The sequence below is a fragment of the Pelophylax lessonae genome (assembly GCF_965119305.1).
Source record: "Pelophylax lessonae genome assembly, chromosome: 3".
Lineage (NCBI taxonomy): Eukaryota > Metazoa > Chordata > Amphibia > Anura > Ranidae > Pelophylax > Pelophylax lessonae.
Genome location: NC_138770.1, coordinates 76,300,396 through 76,321,937, shown reverse-complemented (window position 1 = coordinate 76,321,937; position 21,542 = coordinate 76,300,396). Strand labels below are relative to the sequence as shown.

The 21,542-nt window shown below is 44.2% G+C and overlaps 1 protein-coding gene across 1 annotated transcript in view; it reads right to left on the bottom strand.

Moving 5' to 3' along the window:
• Window positions 1-1,433: 1,433 nt before the first annotated feature.
• Window positions 1,434-21,542, bottom strand: part of LOC309550089 (killer cell lectin-like receptor subfamily G member 1) — a gene marked incomplete at its 5' end in the record, with an annotated part of 37,210 nt that continues 17,101 nt past the window's right edge. Inside the window, 4 exons of the mRNA XM_082250550.1 lie at window positions 1,434-1,743; window positions 7,261-7,376; window positions 14,273-14,421; window positions 15,196-15,334. Coding sequence (XP_082106676.1) covers window positions 1,608-1,743; window positions 7,261-7,376; window positions 14,273-14,421; window positions 15,196-15,334 — 540 coding nt within the window. The 3' untranslated portion in view covers window positions 1,434-1,607. The remainder of the gene's footprint in view (window positions 1,744-7,260; window positions 7,377-14,272; window positions 14,422-15,195; window positions 15,335-21,542) is intronic.

Sequence of the window (21,542 nt, the reverse complement as noted above, 5' to 3'; positions counted from 1 at the left end):
AAATTGTATAAAGTTCATCCGCAGTTCCCGTCCAGATAACCAGCACATCATCTATGTACCGATGCCACAAAGCAATGTGGCGCAGATAGACCGATGCCGCGTTCTCCAAAAATAATGTGCTTTCCCATCCGCCCAGGTGTAGGTGGGCATATGATGGGGCACAATATGTCTCCATCGCAACCTCCTGCATCTGGAGGTAGGTCGTTCCATTAAACAAAATTGCATTGGATGTGAGAATATGGTTGAGTAATTTTACCACAAATTCCACTAGTGGCCAGCTAAACCTGTTCTGTTCCCAAAGGGAGGCAGAAACTACTTCCACTCCCTTCTTGTGTGGTATAGATGAATACAATGCCTCTATGTCAATGGCCACCAACAATGCCCCCTGAGGGATACTAAGTCCCTCCAAAACTACAAGGGTGTCTTTGAGGTAAGATGGTAGTCGTAGTTGACTGTCAAATCTGCTCGCCATCTCAGTTTGGCAACTAACGCCTGGGACAATGGGGCGAGCTGGAGGACTTGTTAAGGTAGTTATCAGCCATTAAACATCCAGATATTCAAAATGGTCCCTGTAGCAATTTGCAAATTTATACATCATACAATATTTGCACTGCCATTAATCAAATGCAAATTTTCCAGAAAAAAAAAAAAAAAAAATTACACATAGTTGAATTTTAGTGCTGATAATGTTGCATCAAATTCCAAACATGTCAAGATTTCAAAATTGAGCACACCTGTGAACGGCAATAAATTATGCTACATAAAATTGTTCATAGTTAATGCTTTAAAAGCCTTTACAGGTTATCATTTTAGAGTTAATCATGAATTATCACCCTAGAAGTATTGCTCTCACTCCAACATTCACGGCCATGTACTGTATGGTGCAATGGCCATGTACATATGCACGCGGGACCCATGTGCGCATTTGCATGTACTGGCAGGCATATGGGGGGGGGGGGGGGGTGTTTTAAAATTGATTTAAATACATTTTTTCTATTTAACTTTATTGGGCAGTGACTGATGTTCTTTATGGAGCCAACAGGGTTTGGGTCCTGCATAGCAATGTAAAAGTGTAAGTTGGTTTTATACCTGCCCAGCCCAGCTCACTTTTACCTGACAGCTGATCGCTGGCTGAAAAACTGGTTCCAGGATCGTGGCTGCGGCTCCTGGTATAACCACTTGCCTTCCATTATACTTGTATAAACATCCTGGACAGCAAGTGGTTAAATGACACATTCCTCCCTTATAATAGAATGTTCTTGTCAGGTCACGTTTTACTTCTAAAACAAATAAAACCCTTTAATGTATACAGTATAAAAAACTGCAGTACTTGGGCTTGTCCCCCATCAGACAGCTAGGAAATTGATCATAGTTAACGGGAAAAAAAAAAAAAATCACCAGCAGCTCAGGTTACTACAGCAGTCTTGGAGCAAGTTTACAGCAAGCCATACAGAAGACAACTGATGAAGATACCAGGATGCCTCATCTCCAGGAACAGGGAGAACCCTATAAGTCTGTCGTTCTCCTCCTGCACATTAACAAAGAACTCTGTGTCCTGGCTAGAGACATCTTATCCAGACACCGGCCTATATCCAGAAATGATCTGGTTAGCTTGTCTCGCCTCTGTTCATGTGCCCACTCCAGAGGGACTTCATACAGATCCAGGGTCTTAATGAGGAGCAGTCCAGAGCCCCAATACCATCATTAATGTATGCACAGTTCATCCGCTGATCATCGCCATCTCTGTGAAGACACAAGACACCAGGTTATGTAATAATGAAGAGCGCACCAGACCATTTCAATTAATGAAGAATTCCAGCCAACTGAAACATTGGCATCAGATGGCACAAGGTTTAAAGGGGGGGGATCTTCAAACTACGGCCCTCCAGCTGTTGCGGAACTACACATCCCATGAGACATTGTAAAACTCCAACATTTACAGACATGACTAGGCATGATGGGAATTGTAGTTCCTTAACAACTGTAGAGGGCCATAGTTTGAAGACTCCTGGTTTAAAGCATGGGCGTCCGCACGGTGGGGCAAGGGAGGGCGAGTGCCCTCCCCTGGAATGTCTGCAATGTGTCAGCTATGAGCAGATCGCTGCCCTGCTCCCTGCTCTCCCTCTCCACTGAACTGACTCGTATGAAACAGTTCACTATTCACTCAATAGGAGAGCTGGTCTGGTGGTAATATGATCCTAGAGTGAGAGCTCAGCTCCTCCCTGTAACCAATCAGCGCGACACTCAAGAACTGGATACAAACTTGTAACAGAGTCAGTCCAGTACACCAGTTAGGCCCCGTTCACATACAAGCGACGCTACTTCGCACCGCGACCTCCGAGGTTCGCGGTGCGAGCAGCGCGCCGCGACCTCGGAGCGGCCGCCTCGGACTTCATAACATTGAAGTCTATGGCGGTCGCCTCCTGGTCGCCCCAAAGAAGCTCCGGACCCTTTTTCTAAGTCGGAGCAACTTGTGTAGAACGGGTCCGCAGCTTCCCTATGGGAGGCGACCTACGGCGACCTGTGAGGCGACCAGGTCGCCTTAGTGTGAACGGGGACTTACTGAGTCAAAGAATCAAGACATATGAGTCAGTCTCTGTTAGAACCCAGTACTGTACACTAAGAGAATCATTTGAGTCTCAGAACCCAGTACAATAATACACCAAATCAATAATTGGGTAGCAGCAGTGCTGCAGTGATAAGGCACAGACAGCTTTAAAGACAGTGGGAGACACAGTCTGGATGAGAGGAGATCCTCATTTAGATTAATTATTTAACCCTTTAGTATTTAGTTGGCTTCTCCTAAAGGAAGATATGCATTTTAAAAAAGGGACAGGCATCCCTTGGTCAGGCTGCGATTTCTGGGCACAGGTCAAGCTGTGATTGCTGTGCACAGGTCAGGGCTGCGATTTCTGGACACTGGCCAGGCTGCGATTTCTAAGCACTGGTCAGGGCTGCGATTTCTAAGCACTGGTCAGGGCTGCGATTTCTAATCACTGGTCAGGCTGCATTTGATGAGCACTAATCAGGCTGCATGGATTGTTATTCCTTAACTGTGAAGTTGGCCTATCAGAATGCAGTTCACATGCACAGATAGTCAGAAACTTGCTTTAAATTTATACAGCTGAGTGCTCGTCACCAAACGTGATAGCGCTGGCTAATCTGACAAATTGTATTATCTGACACAATAGGCTTGAGATAGCTCTGAGCCAAGGAGTTAAATCAAAGAAAACATCCCCAGGATCTGCAAAATTTCTGTGAATTAGGCTGGCCATACATGATACAATTTTCTGTCCAATTTTCTTGAAATTTACCTTCAAGTATGTAGTACGAAGGGCTGCCTAATTAGATACAAGTGAATGTGTTGTTTAGCTTTGACCTCACATTATGTGGTTTGTGGTAGATCTAACAGAAAATTGTACAACAAAAGTTGAACATGTATGGCCAGGCCCAGCCTTATGCCCCGTACACACGTGCAGATTATCTGAAGACTTTTGTCTTCAGATTTACCTTTTCTATGTAGTGCAAGGGCCTGCCGGATTGCATACAAATTGAAAGTGTTTAGGTTTGACCTCATATTATATGGTTTTGGTAAGTCTGCAGACAAAAGTCTTCAGATAATCTGCACGTGTGTACGGGGCATAAGTCTTCTGATTCAGCTCATTTAATAGAGTTGAGTCAAGAGCTTCAGTTCAGCTCACTTGCTTGTCAGCAGACTCAGCAAGTGAACCGAAGAATTGATTCATGAATCGGTTCATTTCAGTGAGTAACTCGAAATGAACCGATTCATTTAACCGGTTGCCGACTGCGCACAGTATATTTACTGCGGCAGTCAGCCCCGGCCAGGCAGAGTGACGTAGATCTACGTCGCACGCCTGTCACTTGGATTTGAGCCAATAGCGGGCGAGCGCGCGCCCGTCTCAGCTCGTTCAGGGAGGAGTGCAGGCGTGTGACCGGCGGACCCGATGTCCGCCGGTCACACTACGATCGTCGGTACAGCGGGAGAAAGGCAGAGCGGCTTATGTAAACAAGCCGCCTGTCATTCTCCCCTGTGTAAAAATGGAGATCAGACGGTTCTACTATGTAGAACCGTTGATCTCTGTTTTTACACTAGTAGACCTGTCCCACTACAGTTAGAATCACGCCCCTAGGACACACTTAACCCCTCCCTGTCCAATACAGTTAACCCCTTCCCTGCCAGTGTCATTTTTACAGTAACAGTGCATATTTATAGCACTGATTACTGTAGTAATGTCACTGGTACCCCCAAAAGTGTCAAAAATGTCAGTCAAGGGTGCGATCTGTCAGCCGCAATGTCGCAGTACCGAGAAAAAAAAAAAAAAAAAAACACCAAAAATCTTTCCCTTTGTTAGTAAACGCGATAACTTTGTGCAAACCAATCAAAATACGCTTTTTGCGATTTTTTTTACCAAACATATGTAGCATAAAACAATTTGGCCGAAAATGTTAAAAAAATTTTGATTTTTACATTTTTGGGGGGGGGGGGGGGATTTCATATAAAAAAAAAAAGTGAAAAATATTGTTATTTTTGCAAAAAATACGCTCTTTTGTTTATAGCGCATGATAAAAAAAAAAAAAAATAAAAAAAAAAAAAAAAAAAAAAAAAAAAAAAAGGAAAAAAACCCCTGGTCAGGAAGGGGGTAAAATCTTCCGGGGCGGCGGGCCGGATCAAGGATCCCCTGCTGACATCAGTCAGGAGGGGTGGAGCTGTGGCTTATGGAGGAGAGGAGCCTGGTGGAGGAGAGACTCGTTGGGACACCAGCGGAGGTGACTGTGAAAAGTGGGTGAGAAGAACTAATTGATCTGCTAATGGCATGAGAAGACACAGTCCGGGGCAGTGGAGCAGGATGTAGATTTGATGGGATTCAAGAGAAGGAAGGATGTTATTATTAGTGGGTTATGCATGCTGCACCAGGCCAGAGGCAGCACTGGAGTACAGGGGCAGAGGCCAGTGGTGGGGCACACACATGACATGACATGGATTTTGATTAGAAGGATATAATCCTAGGGATATTGGTGCTTATGCACCAGAGGCAGGAGGAGAGACTTTGCTTGTCCGCTCTCAACACTGCACCTGCACATTTGCTGCCCCAGCCCGGCCTCAGCCTACGTTCACATTGGTCTCATTTGACATGCGATTTGACATGTCAAATTGCATGTCAATTTGGAGCCAATTGCCAGCAATGGAATCGGCGTGACACCGACTTTGCGGTGCCGCCCTGATTCCCAAAAGTAGTTTCTGTACTACTTTTGGCGATATGTCATCAAACAGTAAGGGGAGATTAGCAAACAGGCGTTCGCTGATCTCCCTTCCCTCCACCTGTTGGCACCTGCCATGCCAGTCCCAGGTCTGCCAATGGGTGCATGGAGCCCAGGAAACATGGCTGAGGATGTGTGTGTGTGTGTGTGTGTGTAAGTGTGTAAGTGTGGCTGGCACTAACGGGGGTGTGTGGAAGTGATCTGGTGGCTACACTGCTAATGGATTGTTTCCATATGACAGGCAACACTTGGCTTGTCAGATTTATACACAGTAAGTGAGATGCTTTTTTAGGCCTTGTTTTCATTTATGTTTTCAGGGCAGTAAAAATGCATGGCTGAGCCACGTTTACCACCACCCAACCATTCCCCTTTATGCTGCAAAGGCACTGCCACTGTCATAGTACAACAGTGGTGCCAGGGGGTTTTACACACAGGCCCAATGTCTTTATCCACTGGGAGTGTGTAAAACCCTCAGCTGCCACTGCCATACTACATTCTATGGTGGCAGTGCCTTTGTAGCATAAGGGAGAGTGATTGAGTTCTGATAAACGTGGCTCAGTCATGCGATTTTACTGCCCTGAAAACGTAAATGAAAACAAGGCCTAAAAGAAAGCATCTCACTTGCTGTGTATAAACCTGACAAGCCAAGTGTTGTCTGTCATATGGAAACAATCCATCAGCAGTTTAGACACAAGATCACTTCCACACACCCCCGTTAGTGCCGCCCCCCCCCCCCCCCACACACACACCTCAGCCATGTTTCCTGGGCTCCATACACCCATTGGCAGACCAGGGACTGGCATAGCAGGTACCAACAGATGGAGGGAATGGAGATCAGCAAACATTCAGCATGCATTCAATAGTGTGAACACAAAAACTGATTGTAGCAGCTTGATTCTTCTATTAAGCTTTTGTATCAAGTTTCTCAAGCCTTTGGTTGCCTGTGTGTTATGTGATAACGACTAAGCCCCTCCCCTTCATGACATTGTCAAAAAGGGGCGGAGCATGGGTGACCTTAAAGTTACGCCCCCACCTGAAAAAAGTTCAGCGGATACCCATGGTTTAAAGGATCGCTCCCATGAAGGTTTCGTTTAACTTTTCGTGGACTAGTAAGAAAGTGGCAGTTAGTTAATTGGTTCATTTAGGCTGGATGGTATTTGCCTTAGTTTACTGGTATGGATCTCTGCCTAATAAGTTAAGATTTTTAACCATGATACATATTTGCAAAACCGTGCGATGTCTGACTAAACTGAGAACGTTGGGAAAGAAGTGGGTTGTGGAGGTGGCTAGTAATGGTAGAGAATGATAGTATAAGAAGAAGAGATGGTTGGCACTAAGTGTGCTGCCCGTTTCTTTATCCGATTCTGGTTTGCTGGGAGGTACTGGCAGCCTAAAAGGTCCAAGCACTGGGCAAAGCGGTCATCTGGTAAGATGGAAGCACCCAGACACCTGTTTTTCCAAGAATGACAATATATCAAAATAAAAACAATTTTAAATAGAGAAGGTTAAACATGCTTCTGTATCAAACCCGTGGATTTCCAAGCCTTTGACAGGTTGACAAGCACTCCACTCCAGCTAATTGCTCCAGGCAAAGCTCCAAGACTTGCTGTTAACACTGAAGCTTACTTCCTCACTCCACCTCCCATTGGCCCATCAGTATATGGGCCACCCCACAGGCCAACAAAACGTATAAGGTGCGGGGATTGGGGGGGGGGGGGCGCAGAAAACTGACACGGTAAAAAAAAAAAAAAAAAAAAAAAAAAAAAGTCAGTGCTTTGTCTGCTAAGAAAGGCCAATCATTTGAACTGGAGGACTGCTAAAAGCTATTGCAAGGCATGTGCACCTCTACATGCTTGCACGTCGTACCTGTTAAATGCATAGCAACAGTCACAATAAAGACAGACCGGTACACACATCAAGTATTATACATGAGAGGTGCGACAATCTAGCTTGTCATGTCATATTGCTCATAGCGCTCACCTCACAGAGGCCCTGTAGATCGATCCATTCACCCACTTCCACTCTTTACTCCCAGAATCCTTTCGTAGGCCAATCCAGTGATCATGCCGCAAATGGAAGAGTTCCTCAATCTGTTGCTGTATGACAGAAAATAAAAAGTCTATCAAAAAAAAAAAAAAAAAAGTCTTAGGGCATCTAAATACAAACATGGCGGTGCTTAGCCATTTGCCCCCGGAAGATTTTACCCACTTCATGACCACGCTATTTGGAAAAAAAATAAATGAATATCGTATCCAATTGCAACTCAAATCATATTGTAATTGAATGTGATTAAAATTGCCTTTTTTTCAACCTGCAGCTCTGTATTTATCTGTAAAATGCAATGCAATATGGCTACCTGGAGGTGTTCTGTACACAGAAACATGTCCTGCTTAGGGCTGGGCGATAAAACGATACCGATATGTATCGCGATAGTGACATTTCCGATAGCAATAAAAGACTTTGAACGATAAGTCCGCTCCGACGGGTTTAAGCTTTAAAAATGGCGCCGCCCGGCGCCGCCACGTCATTGCGCACACGCCGCCACCGCTCGTGTAATTTCGGCTATTCCCGGCCTCTCCCGAGCGGCGGCGGCGCGTGCACGGTGACATGTATGCACGCGCCGCAGCCGCTCGGGAGAGGCCGGAAATAGCCGAAATTACACGAGCGGTGGCGGCGCGTGCGCAATGACGTGGCGGCGCCATTTTTAAAATGAAGGCGCCTGTGGAACAGGTAAGTGAAACAGCTTCACTACCTGCCATTATGCAGGGCTGCGGGCACACTACAAGGGATGCAGTGCTGCGGGCATGGTCTACCTGTACCATGCCCACAGCACTGCATCTCCTGTAGTATGCCCACAACCCCGGATCCTCTTGTACCATGCCAGTACCCTGCATTCTCCTGCACCATGCCAGTACCCTGCATTCTCCTGCACCATGCCAGTCACCCTGCATTCTCCTGTACCATGCCCGCCGCCCTGCATTCTCACCCTAGGGTCCTTATTTTAAATGGGTAATAAAAAATCAATAATTATCGATATCGACCGATATGAAACACTGATATCGTGATACCGTTTTCAGCCATATCGCCCAGCCCTAGTCCTGCTTGTGTGATTGGCTTACTGATTTTCCCAGAAGTCTGCACTAAAGATACAAGTCAGATTTCCGGCATCCAATGCAACAAAAATGTCAAGTTTTCTGTGATAATTCACACTTTTTATCCACTTCTAGAACAGCAACGTACTAGTAAGTCACTGAACTTTGGGTGGTTATACCAGGATGATGCCTGCAGCTGCAGGCGTCATCCGGGGACTATTTTTATAAAGCCGGCAGTCAGTTCTTTTGTAAAAGCAACCCTAGCCATTGGATTGCTTTTACAAGCAGCAGGTGGGGACGTCCCCCCCACCCCCTTCAGCGGCTTTCTCAGGCTCCCCTGTCCCACTGGGACACCCAAGTGACTAGCTGGCCTGTCCCCTGGCTGATTGAAGAGTCGAACAGGGCCCAGATCAGCTTTGATTGTTTTTTGGCTTTGGTAACCCAGAAGCGATGACCTGACATCACTTCCAGTTTACCCAGATTTCAATGGTATCAAAAAAGAACACAGATTTTTAAATGCTTTTAAAGGGCGGGGGGGGGGGGGGGATTTGGGGCCTTATAGACCCCAGATTTTTTTTTTTTTTTTTTGGAGAGGAGGACCTGTCACAAAAATATTTACGTTCCTTTTGTGAAAGCGAAAAAATTGCCAAGAAAAAAATAACTAAAGTGCCCCTGCTCACATCAGCCCTGCATGCACACTAACAGCGTTCATTCCACACCTGATCGCTGAGAACGTCAGAGCATGGGCAGTATTTCTAAAGTTGTAACTTGTAAAGGCTTTTAAAATATATCCTATGGATAGTATAAAAAGCAGCAATGGCCAGTGAAGCTGCGCTTATCCAGTGAGTAAACAAAAGGCTGTGAGCAAACAAATATAAAGTACTTATAGTGCAAAGTAACATCCGTGTCATATATAAAATGTAAAGTAACTTCAGTGAAAAGATTCCCAATATTGTGATAGTGACAATAAAACAATAAATTGGAACCCAGTAAAATACAGCAATGTGCCAAACCAGATAAATGAATCCATAAATAGATGAAGTATCATACAATTCTGATCAATGGATCACAGCATAAAACATTTCATGAAGGTGACAGTCAATGTGAAGCAATCATGTGAGTGGCTCTCACACTACAGTGCCTTGCGAAAGTATTTGGCCCCCTTGAACTTTGACCTTTTGCCACATTTCAGGCTTCAAACAAAGATATAAAACTAATTTTTTTTGAAGAACAACAACAAGTGGGACACAATCATGAAGTGGAACGAAATTTATTGGATATTTCAAACTTTTTTAACAAATAAAAAATTGAAAAATTGGGCGTGCAAAATTATTCAGCCCCCTTAAGTTAATACTTTGTAGCGCCACCTTTTGCTGCGGTTACAGCTGTAAGTCGCTTGGGGTATGTCTCCATCAGTTTGCACATCGAGAGACTGAAATTTTTGCCCATTCCTCCTTGCAAAACAGCTCGAGCTCAGTGAGGTTGGATGGAGAGCGTTTGTAAAGCGGTTTTCAGTTCTTTCCACATATTCTTTATGTTTTGGATCATTGTCTTGTTGGAAGACAAATCTCCGTCCCAGTCTCAGGTCTTTTGCAGACTCCATCAGGTTTTCTTCCAGAATGGTCCTGTATTTGGCTCCATCCATCTTCCCATCAATTTTAACCATCTTCCCTGTCCCTGCAGAAGAAAAGCAGGCCCAAACCATGATGCTGCCACCACCATGTTTGACAGTGGGGATGGTGTGTTCAGGGTGATGAGCTGTGTTGCTTTTACGCCAAACATAACGTTTTGCATTGTTGCCAAAAAGTTGGATTTTGGTTTCATCTGAGCAGAGCACCTTCTTCCACATGTTTGGTGTCTCCCAGGTGGCTTGTGGCAAACTTTAAACAACACTTTTTAGGGATATCTTTAAGAAATGGCTTTCTTCTTGCCACTCTTCCATAAAGGCCAGATTTGTGCAGTATACGACTGATTGTTGTCCTATGGACAGAGTCTCCCACCTCAGCTGTAGATCTCTACAGTTCATCCAGAGTGATCATGGGCCTCTTGGCTGCATCTCTGATCAGTCTTCTCCTTGTATGAGCTGAAAGTTTAGAGGGACGGCCAGGTCTTCATAGATTTGCAGTGGTCTGATACTCCTTCCATTTCAATATTATAGCTTGCACAGTGCTCCTTGGGATGTATAAAGCTTGGGAAATCTTTTTGTATCCAAATCCTGCTTTAAACTTCTCCACAACAGTATCTCAGACCTGCTTGGTGTGTTCCTTGTTCTTCATGATGCTCTCTGCGCTTTAAACTGACCTCTGTATAAATGCACCTGCACTGTGATAGTCTCAGAGACTTGATTACACACAGGTGGATTCTAGTTATCATCATTAGTCATTTAGGTCAACATTGGATCATTCAGAGATCCTCACTGAACTTCTGGAGAGAGTTTGCTGCACTGAAAGTAAAGGGGCTGAATGATTTTGCACGCCCAATTTTTCAGTTTTTTTATTTGTTAACAAAGTTTGAAATATCCAATAAATTTTCTCTTTCCCGGCATTTTACCACTTATTAGTATTTTGCATTTTTACATTGTAGTTTTATATACAGTGGAACCTTGGTTTATGAGTGCCTTTGTTTACGAGCATCATTTTTAAAAAAATCTGTCTTGGTATACGAGCACTGTCTTGATATACGAGCAGTTTTACTACATTATAACCATGCCATCCCCTCTGTTAATGCCCTCTGTCACATGGTATTATGTGTCCCAGTGCTTCTACTGTATGTGAAGATGCCGATATGTACTTTTCAGAGTGTTTCCCTGCACTTACTTTGTACGATTCCTGTCCCTGTGTCTCTCTCTGGTTTCCGTCCTCTGCTCTCCCCGGCGGGAGGGGCCGATCACTCCTCCTGACGTCATCGGAGGAGGAGGGGAGGAGAGCAGCAGAGCTGGGCTAAGGAATTACACAGTGCCACAGACTCTCTAAAGTATAAATCAGCATTGGTTGTGTGCAGTGCAGACACAGGGACACATGATGTTATTTAACAGAGGAGATGGCATACTTTTACTGCACAGGAATGTACTTTATATATAATACAGCATATCTTTATTCATTACATTAAATGCTTGTGGAACGAATCATCTGAGTTTCAATGCTTTCCTATGGGAAAACTTGCTTTGATATACGAGTGTTTTGGATTACAAGCAAGCTGCTGGAACCAATTATACTCGCAAACCAAGGTTCCACTGTATTATGTAATGATTGCTCCTCCATAAGGCTCTATTTCCAGGATTGCTACTTTTACCCTTTGATATTTCCATTTACATTTTTAAATGTCCCCCCTTTTTTTAAATAAATGTTTTTATTTACTTTTTACCCATTCTCCTTTCTAAAATTGAGCTTCACCAAGTTTTGTGAATTCAATTTATTTCTGTATATCATCTACTTATTTCTTTCTCGGATGTCGGCTGGTATATGCTATCTTCAGCGATTGAGGCTGCGATTGTTTATACATATTAAATGTGTCCAGACTACAATATCATGGCTGTAGTTAGCCATACTGTTGGAGACCAATTCAGTATACTAGAGATACATAGCATAGCTATCACCTGCAGAATAGTACTTAAAGCGGAGTTCCGGCCACAAAATCATGCCTGTAGATTTTATGGCATCCGCTTTCTTATCCTTTCCTCAGCCCGAATTGGATATTCCCTGCCTTTTTTTTTACTTACCTTTTTAGAGAGGCTAATATACTCACCTTACCATCCACTTCCTCCTTCCCCGGCCCGCGCCGTCACTTCCGTTTTGCAATGATTCCTGGGAGCTGAACGTCATCGCTCCGAGAAATCAATGCGCCTGCACCGGCCCCGACGTCAGTTCCGGTGTAGGCACATCATACCTTGCTAAAGTGCTTCTGGGCATGCCCAGAAGCTGTGCAGGGATGACGCTGTAGACCCGGAAGTGAAGGCGGGGCCAGCGCAGTGCATCGTGGGACCAAAGAGGACGCAGAAGAGGATCGCGCTGGCTTCAGCTGCCCACACCTGAGATGGCAGCGCTGGAGAAGAAATTTTAAAAGTATGTATTTCTTCTAAAAGGTAAGTGCGAACCGGGACAGATCAGAGGCTAGCCATTGTGGAATGTACTAGCCCTGACTGTCCCGGGGGTATGGTCATTGAAATTTTTTTTCTGTGGCCGGAACTCCGCTTTAAGCACCTCCGTCCAGCCTATCATTATCTCCTGAAGAAGTCACGTGACAATATGCGTTGAGAAGTTAGGCAAACCTGGAAGTGCAGTGATACGGGCGGCTCTGGACTCAGAGCCTTAGCATTCCTACACCGATTGCTATCTACTTAATTGTAAGTGATTACTATTTTAAATAAATTAACTGTTATACGAAAAATACTACACCAGAAGAGCTTCTTTTGTCTGCATCCTATTCTGAGTATTTTTACGCCCCCACCATCCCTGGAAGGTTCTAGGATTGCCAGGAGTTTTCTATATGCTGTATCCTTACAACAGTAAGGCAAGGGTGTAGTACACCTGGAAGAATCATATCCAGATTCTCTCACCATTCACTTTATGGTGCTGAAGTCCCTTTTTTGATCTGTCTATGATCACTAATTGAACACATAGTGGGAGAAGCACTCACAAGATTGCTTCACATTGACTCTCATCTTTATGAACTTTTATGCTGTGATCCATTGATCAGAATTTTATATACTTCATCTATTTTGGATTAATTTATCTGATTTGGCACATTGATGTATTTTACTGGGTTCCAATTGAATTGTTATGTCACTGAGTCACTATCACAATATTGGGAATCTTTTCACTGAAGTTACGTTACATTTATATAGGACACGGATATTACTTTGCACTACAAGTACTTTAGATTTGTTTACTCACTGGATAAGCGCAGCTTCACTGTCCATTGTGTCTTTTTATACTATCTATTCAGTTTTTGGTAAGGCTGAACTAGGAGCTGCAGCTATCCCCCATTTCCATTAATATCTTTACTTTATTTCACTACCTTTTTAAGTGATAGCGCAGGGGCTTCTTATCCACTTATCCTATGGATAGTAATATTTACATAGTTTATCGCTGTTGCACGGGCATACGCAATTTTAAAAAACGGGATATGTTTAGTATCCATTTACTCAGCGTAACATCCTTTATATTTTACAAAAAATATAAATAAATGGGTTATGCATTTTCTTTGAATAAAAAAAAAATAAATATATATATATATTATATATATATATATATATATAATGTTTGAGGCTGGGTTCCCACTGAATTCAGATACAGCTCACAACAGGGGTTCTCCATTTCAGGCCTGAATTGTTGCCTGAATTCGGACCTGAAACAGAGTCAAAGACGCTCCATTGAGAGCTGGTCACAGTCTCCAGTCATGCTAATTGGATGCAGGGAAACCCTCATCTAATTCGCATCAGTGTGAATCCAGGCTCAATGTTCTAAGTAATTTTTTAGCAAAAAAATACTGATTGTTACATGTAAACAAAAAAGGTTCTGAGTGTGCAAGGGTGTTTTTTTTTTCCCCTTTGTCCATGGATATTAGTCAACCTATGCAACTGACCATTTATGACACTGTAGTACAGGGGCAGGCAACCTCTGCACACTAGCTGTTGTAGAACTAAATCCCGTGAGGCATTGCAAACTGACAGCCACAGGCATGACTTCCAGAGACAAGGGCATGATGGGATTTGTAGTTCAATAAAGCTGGTGTGTTGAGAATTCCCACCTTTGCTATAGTACAAGGTGGGAAGGTTTTAGCAACCCTGGACAGGGTTTATTCTAAGGTTCATGTAATGGAATAGACATGCCCAGACATACACAGATATTGGCTGCATTGTGCCCAGCTTGCGTTCCCCCGTCGCACGGATGTTCACTTACCTGCACTGTATCATTCAGGATCAGCAGGGACCCCCCTTCCTTCTCACAGTACTGGAGGCTCTCCAACCATCTAGTGCCATTTTTTGACACATAATAACAGATGTCGTCATATTTTGTCCACTTGTTGGGGCAGGATGGACATTTGCATGCTAGAGTAAAAACCATACAGGATTGATATTAGAATTAAACTTATCTAATATCTAGACAGTTCAGCTAATGCATTGTCTGCATTTTCCATAACTCTTCTGAACCCTTTCAGTTCCTTCCAGCAAATCTGCATCACCACATTACTATACCCTGTGCTCTCCCTTCCCTGGTGGCGGCCCAAACAACCTACCTCAAGTGGTGGCCCTAATACATTTTAGGATGAAAGCCTCATTTGACACAAAGGCTTACAGCAATGACATGCTAACTTTGCTTGATTTTTTTTGTGTGTAGAGCATAATAAAGAAACAGATTGCACAGCTCAAGTCTGCAGCACCCAATGGCCAGCAGGTATGCATGTCTAAAGGGATGGGTTCTTTCATATAATGCTCAGGTAGAGCAGTATAGGGACCCTTAAGATCACACCCCACACCCACACATGATAAAGAGCATTAATAATTGGCACAGAAAGCCTTCTACACAGTCTGGTTGGGAAACATGCACAGCTGAGGCTGAATCGCCTGCTATGTGTTGGAGGGGGGGGGGGGGGAGCGAGTTCTATTAAGGACTCATGCGGATAGCAGGATAGATCAGAGAGGAACCAAGACTTTGTATTGAGACTATTATACACTATAGAAGTTTGTGTTCTGTTCATTTTCTGTTTGAGGTTTATAACCATTTTAAGTGGAGGGAAAAAGGTTTGCCTGTGTGACTGGGTTACCAGAGGACCAAAAAGTGGACAACCTGTGTGTGCACAATAGAAGGGATAGATGGCTTACCTGGCGCATTGCCCAATTTTACACATAGAACAACCACTGTGATGACCGCTAATAATAGAAGTCCCCAAATCACATACACATAATCGTTGCAGAGCTTCTTCCACAGCTTCTTCCACCACTCAGAGCCAGAAGACTGATCCTATAAGACAAGTTTTTTTTTTTTTAGCCATGTAAACCAGTTACACAAAGTGAGGGACATCAGTCACAAACAAAACAGAAGAGCACACAGGGATAGTGCATTACTGGCAAACCACACATAGTCCTGCTATACAGTGGGTACGGAAAGTATTCAGACCCCCTTAAATTTTTCACTCTTTGTTATATTGCAGCCATTTGCTAAAATCATTTAGGTTCATTCTTCTTCCTCATGAATGTACACATAGCACCCCATACTGACAGAAAAACACAGAATTGTTGACATTGTTGCAGATTTATTAAAAAAAGAAAAACTGAAATATCACATGGTCCTAAGTATTCAGACCCTTTGCTGTGACACTCATATTTAACTCAGGTGCTTTCCATTTCTTCTGATCATCCTTGAGATAGTTCTACACCTTCATTTGAGTCCAGCTGTGTTTGATTGTACCGATTGGACTTGATTAGGAAAGCCACACACCTGTCTATATAAGACCTTCCAGATCACAATGCATGTCAGAGCAAATGAGAATCAGGAGGTCAAAGGAACTGCCTGAAGAGCTCAGAGACAGAATTGTGGCAAGGCACAGATCTGGCCAAGGTTACAAAAAGATTTCTGCTGCACTTAAGGTTCCTAAGAGCACAGTGGCCTCCATAATCCTCAAATAGAAGACATTTGGGACAACCAGAACCCTTCCTAGAGCTGGCCGTCTGGCCAAACTGAGCTATCAGGGGAGAAGAGCCTTGGTGAGAGAGGTAAAGAAGAACCCAAAGATCACTGTGGCTGAGCTCCAGAGATGCAGTCAGGAGATGGGAGAAAGTTGTAGAAAGTCAACCATCACTGCAGCCCTCCACCAGTCGGGGCTTTATGGCAGAGTGGCCCGACGGAAGCCTCTCCTCAGTGTAAGACACATGAAAGCCAGCATGGAGTTTGCTAAAAAAACACCTGAAGGACTCCAAGGTGGTGAGAAATAAGATTCTCTGGTCTGATGAGACCAAAATAGAACTTTTTGGCCTTAATTCTAAGCGGTATGTGTAGAGAAAAACAGGCACTGCTCATCACCTGTCGAATACAGTCCCAACAGTGAAGCATGGTGGTGGCAGCATCATGCTGTGGGGGTGTTTTTCAGTGCAGGGACAGGACTGGTTGCAATCGAGGGAAAGATGAATGCAGCCAAGTACAGGGATATCCTGGACAAAAACCTTCTCCAGAGTGCTCTGGACCTCAGACTGGGCCGAAGGTTTACCTTCCAACAAGACAATGACCCTAAGCACACAGCTAAAATAACGAAGGAGTTGCTTCACAACAACTCCGTGACTGTTCTTGAATGGCCCAGCCAGAGCCCTGACTTAAACCCAATTGAGCATCTCTGGAGAGACCTAAAAATGGCTGTCCACCAATGTTTACCATCCAACCTGACAGAACTGGAGAGGATCTGCAAGGAGGAATGGCAGAGGATCCCCAAATCCAGGTGTGAAAGACTTGTTGCATCTTTCCCAAAAAGACTCCTGGCTGTATTAGATCAAAAGGGGGCTTCTACTAAATACTGAGCAAAGGGTCTGAATACTTAGGACCATGTGATATTTCAGTTTTTCTTTAATAAATCTGCAACAATTCTGTGTTTTTCTGTCAGTATGGGGTGCTATGTGTACATTCATGAGGAAGAAGAATGAATCGAAATGATTTTAGCAAATGGCTGCAATATAACAAAGAGTGAAAAATTTAAGGGGGTCTGAATACTTTCCGTACCCACTGTAAGTCACGGATTACCACCATTACTAGTAAAAAAAAAAAAAATTAGAATTCCATAAATGTATCCCATAGTTTATAGACATGATAACTTTTACGCAAACCGCACCAATCAACAAACACTTATTGGGATTTCTTTTTACCAAAAGTATGTAGAACACCTATTGGCCTAAATTTGATGACGAAATTTGATCTTTACATTTTTTTTTTTTTATTTGATAGGTTTTATAGCAAAAAGTAAAAAATATATATATTTTTTAAAATTGTCAAGTTTTTTTTGTTTATAGTGCCAAAAACCGACGGTTAGACTTACCAGTAACGGTGTTAATACAAACCTTCCAGGACGACAACACATGAGAGATGAGAGGCTCCAACCTACAGGAAACACAATCAGTTGACCGTTGTTTAAAAGGCCCCACCCTTCCCCTTGTCCCTCAGTTGTAATTCTCCCAACCAGTCCACAAGGGGTTTAAATTCACTTAAGTACTCACCACCTATTTACATTCTTTCCTCACCCCTTAACTGGGCGGGAAGTAGGCCTGCCGTCCTGGAAGGTTCGTGGAAACACTGTTACCGGTAAGTCTAACTGTCAGTTTTCTCCTCTCACCTTCCAGGACGGCAACACATGAGAGGATAATCAAGTAACCACAGGCCTACCTTGGGGTGGGACCACTGCCTGTAGTACCTTTCGGCCGAATGCCAGGTCTTGCTGAGACAGCACCTCCACTTGTTAGTGCTTCAGGCAGGTGTCTTGGCTAGACCAGGTGGCTGCACTGCGAATCTGTTCCCAGGAAGCTCTCACTTTCTCAGCCCAGGAAGTTGCCAGGACTCTGGTTGAGTGTGCGTTCAGCTTTTCTGGTGCAGGAATAACTGAAATCTCGTATGACATAGTAATGGCTTGTCTGATCCACCAAAGACTTAGATGCTGGAAGGCCCTGCTTTGGTCCTCTAGATGTGAGGAGATGTCTCCTCCCTTATTTACAAACAATGAAATGTATTTTCCCCCCTCATTCTAAGGGCTCTTTCACACGGCCGCTCCGCTGTTTTTCTCCGCTGCGGGACTTTTTTTTTTTCACGGAGCGGATGACATTTGTGTCATCCGCTCCGTATGTCCGCATATTATCCCATCCGTATGATATACGGACATAATGTAAGTCTATGGGCATTGCGGATGTCAGCGGATGACACCGCTGACATCCGATTTTCCTTCCTTTCCGTTTTTTGAACGGAGGAAAAATAGGGTTCTGTCCCGTTCCAAAAAACAGAACAGAACTGAAAGGAAGGAAATCAGATGTCAGCGGATGGTATTCCGCTGACATCCGCAATGCCATTGACTTACATTATGTCCGCAAATCATCCGCAAAAAAATTGGATGATTTGCGGACATACGGAGCGCCCGTGTGAAAGAGCCCTTAACCTTAACATCCTTTTGTGATAACTATCTCCTGTGTCCTATGAAAAGATGCTACTTGGGCAGATATAGGAGGATCTGGCCAGAGGATAATCCTATCTGGGAGGATCAACAAAAATCGTTCTTTGATAGAAAGACCTTACAAGTCCCCTACCCTTCTAGCTCTTGTGATAGCAATAAGAAGGCTTGTTTTAGGGTCAAAGATTAAAGGAAATCTCTTCAATAGGTTCAAAAGGGCTTCTAGCTAATGCCTCTAGAACCCTAGTTAGGAGGTAGCTCTATCCTTAGCCGTCAAAAATCTTAACTAAAGGTTATTTCGCTCATCTAAAAAACAGAGCTGCCATTTGTACCTGAAGAGTGTTGACCACCACACCCTTCTCTACCCCATATTTTAGGAAATCTAAGATTACAGGAAAAGAGGTGGAAGAAATCTACTTATGCTTACGCCAAGTACAAAATGTTTTCCAAACCTCAGAGTATATCTTCCTCATTCCTGGTTTCCTGCTCAGGAGGAGTGTGTCGATCACTGTCTGAGCAGCCCTTTATTTTAAGGATTTGGCACTCATAGACCAGACCGTCAGCTGGAAGGACTCCGGCCTGGGGTGCAATACTGGACCCTGAGAGAGTAGCTCTAGGATTTGGAAGCTTCAAAGAAGGCGCCACCGAAAAAAAAACGCCTTCAAGGACGCAAACCACGCCCTCCTTGGCCACCATGGCACAATCAAAATGAGGCTTGGCCCCGGGGAACAACTGAGTTTCTGTATGACTTGAGGGATTACAGTCAGTTGGGGAAAGGCATAAGCTAACTCAAACTGCCAGATCTGGGCCAGAACATCCAGGCCCTCCCGTCTCTTTCCTGTGTGGGGCCTTTTAAACAGCTGTGAACTGATTGTGTTTCTTGCAGGGTGGAGCCTCATCTCATGTGTTGCCATCCTGGAAGGTAAGAGGAGAAAATATTTGGGTACAGTGTTGCATGACCACGCAATTTTCAGTTAAGCCCCGTACACACGTACCGATCGTCGGCATACAAATGTTCGTCTTTTCTCCCCGGGATGTCGGTGTCTGTTGAAAAGTGCAAAGACAGCACAAGGACAGCACAAGAATTTTGTCTGCAGACTTCAGCTGACTGCAGAAGTGATGTCATGTAATGGTTAACTTTCCCTGTGTTTTTAATTTTCTGAGCATGCCCAGTCTTGCAAATCTGCGGTCTGTCGGCCGAATTCTGTACTGACAGGCGAACAATCGTCCGTTCTGGTGTCCGCAGACAAAAATTTTCATGTTTGCAAGAAAGACTTTTTGTCCGCAGATTGTGCGCAGACAGCTGTCGGAGGCACCATACTAACACGCGTACAATCGGCAGATCTTTCGTCCGCCGACGTTTGTATGCCGACGATCGGTACGTGTGTACGGGCCTTTAAAGTAGTGCAGTGCCGTATCACAAAAAAATGCCCTGGTCATGAAGGGGGGGGGGGGGGGGGGCGGCAAATCTTTCGGAGGTGAAGTGGTTAAAGTGGACCTGTAGTCGTATACCTTGGCCTATTTAGTACAGCGATCTTTACCCCAACTCTTAACCAGACTAGGGTTAGTGTAAAAGTGTTACTAAAACCCAGGACCCTGCATTTACTACATTTGGTCTCTAACAGAACATGGAAATGCAATTATTTTAGTAGTTATAAACTAAATACCCTTTCTCATCAGCAGTAAATATCAGTCTTGTGACTTCTATCATTGTCCGGCCAAGTACTGGTTAAAGCTTGTAGGAGTTTTCATTCTCCTCTGACTGTCTTATGAGGCTTCATGACCCGTGTCCCTCTGTCTGGACAGTGCTGATTGGCCCTGTGCCAATCACATGCACCCTCCCAAATAAAAAACCTAACACTCTAGCAATAGACGCCAAACTGAGCATGTGCAGAGTGCCTCCTAGGCTCTGTACTATCAGGAGATGGATGGGGGACAGTGGAAGAATCAGAGATGACAGGATCAAACAGCCTTTTCACACAATGCAGAGGATTAACCCATTAGGCTCCACAGTGAGTAGAACAAGAATGCTTTACTGCAAATACAGACTGATTTTACTGTTTTGGGCATAACACTTTTAGCCCCCGTTCACATTGGAGCGACTTGTTATGCAATTTGGCGGTTTGGGCGATTTGCAAACATAGTTCCTGCACCACTTTGTTGATTTTGGGTGCGACTTGAATAGACATCTGTGTATTAAGCTACAGAGATGTTTTCCAAGTTAGACCCAAAGTTGCATTGACATTCGGCTTTAAAATCGTGTGATTTCAGATGAAGTCGCATGATTTCAAAGCCACAGTCAATGTGAACAAGGGCTAAGGCTTAGGGTTAAAGAATAGACAGCTAAATGTAAACAAAAAAAAACACACACGCAATTTAAAAAAATAAAAAAAATCGAGCTGCTCAAAGCCAAGCTGTCTTGGATTATGATAAAATGAACGGATGGTAGCCATATTGAATGATAAGATGAAAATATTTGACAAGACCTGGGAACCGTGGATCCGCTATTTGGCAGGCCCCTCTTAGGGGGATTTTTTCCGGCTCTTTACTATTGCCGGACCGCACGCTCCGGGGACTCGTTCCCTGGGAGGGTGCTGGACCTGGATGTCGACTTTTTTCCTTCTTAACCAGCCGCTGCCGCTCTCCTAGTCTTCCCTTCCTTTCTTTCCTTTTCTCTGCTTTCTCTTTTCTTTTGTTGTGTATTGATGGCGGGATGTCGTATTTTGTAGTCGGGTCCATGAGACTGCGGGTGGGGGGGGGTTGGGTTCCGCTTCCCCCTGGGGGCGCAGTGTGTTCCCGTAAGGGGCGCCCGGGGGGGGGGGGGGCCTGGACGGCCCGCTCCTTTAAGCACTGAAGAGAGCGATCAGTACCTGCTTCACACTGGCTTGACTGCCATTGTTGTTATTATTATTTATTTGTTTTTTTTCTCGACTCCTGCTATCCACAATATTTACTTGTACACATTTAATGCTTTCTGCACCATGTGCTCCATGTTGTTTTCAATGTCTATGGTTGGGCCATTTTGGCTCGTTA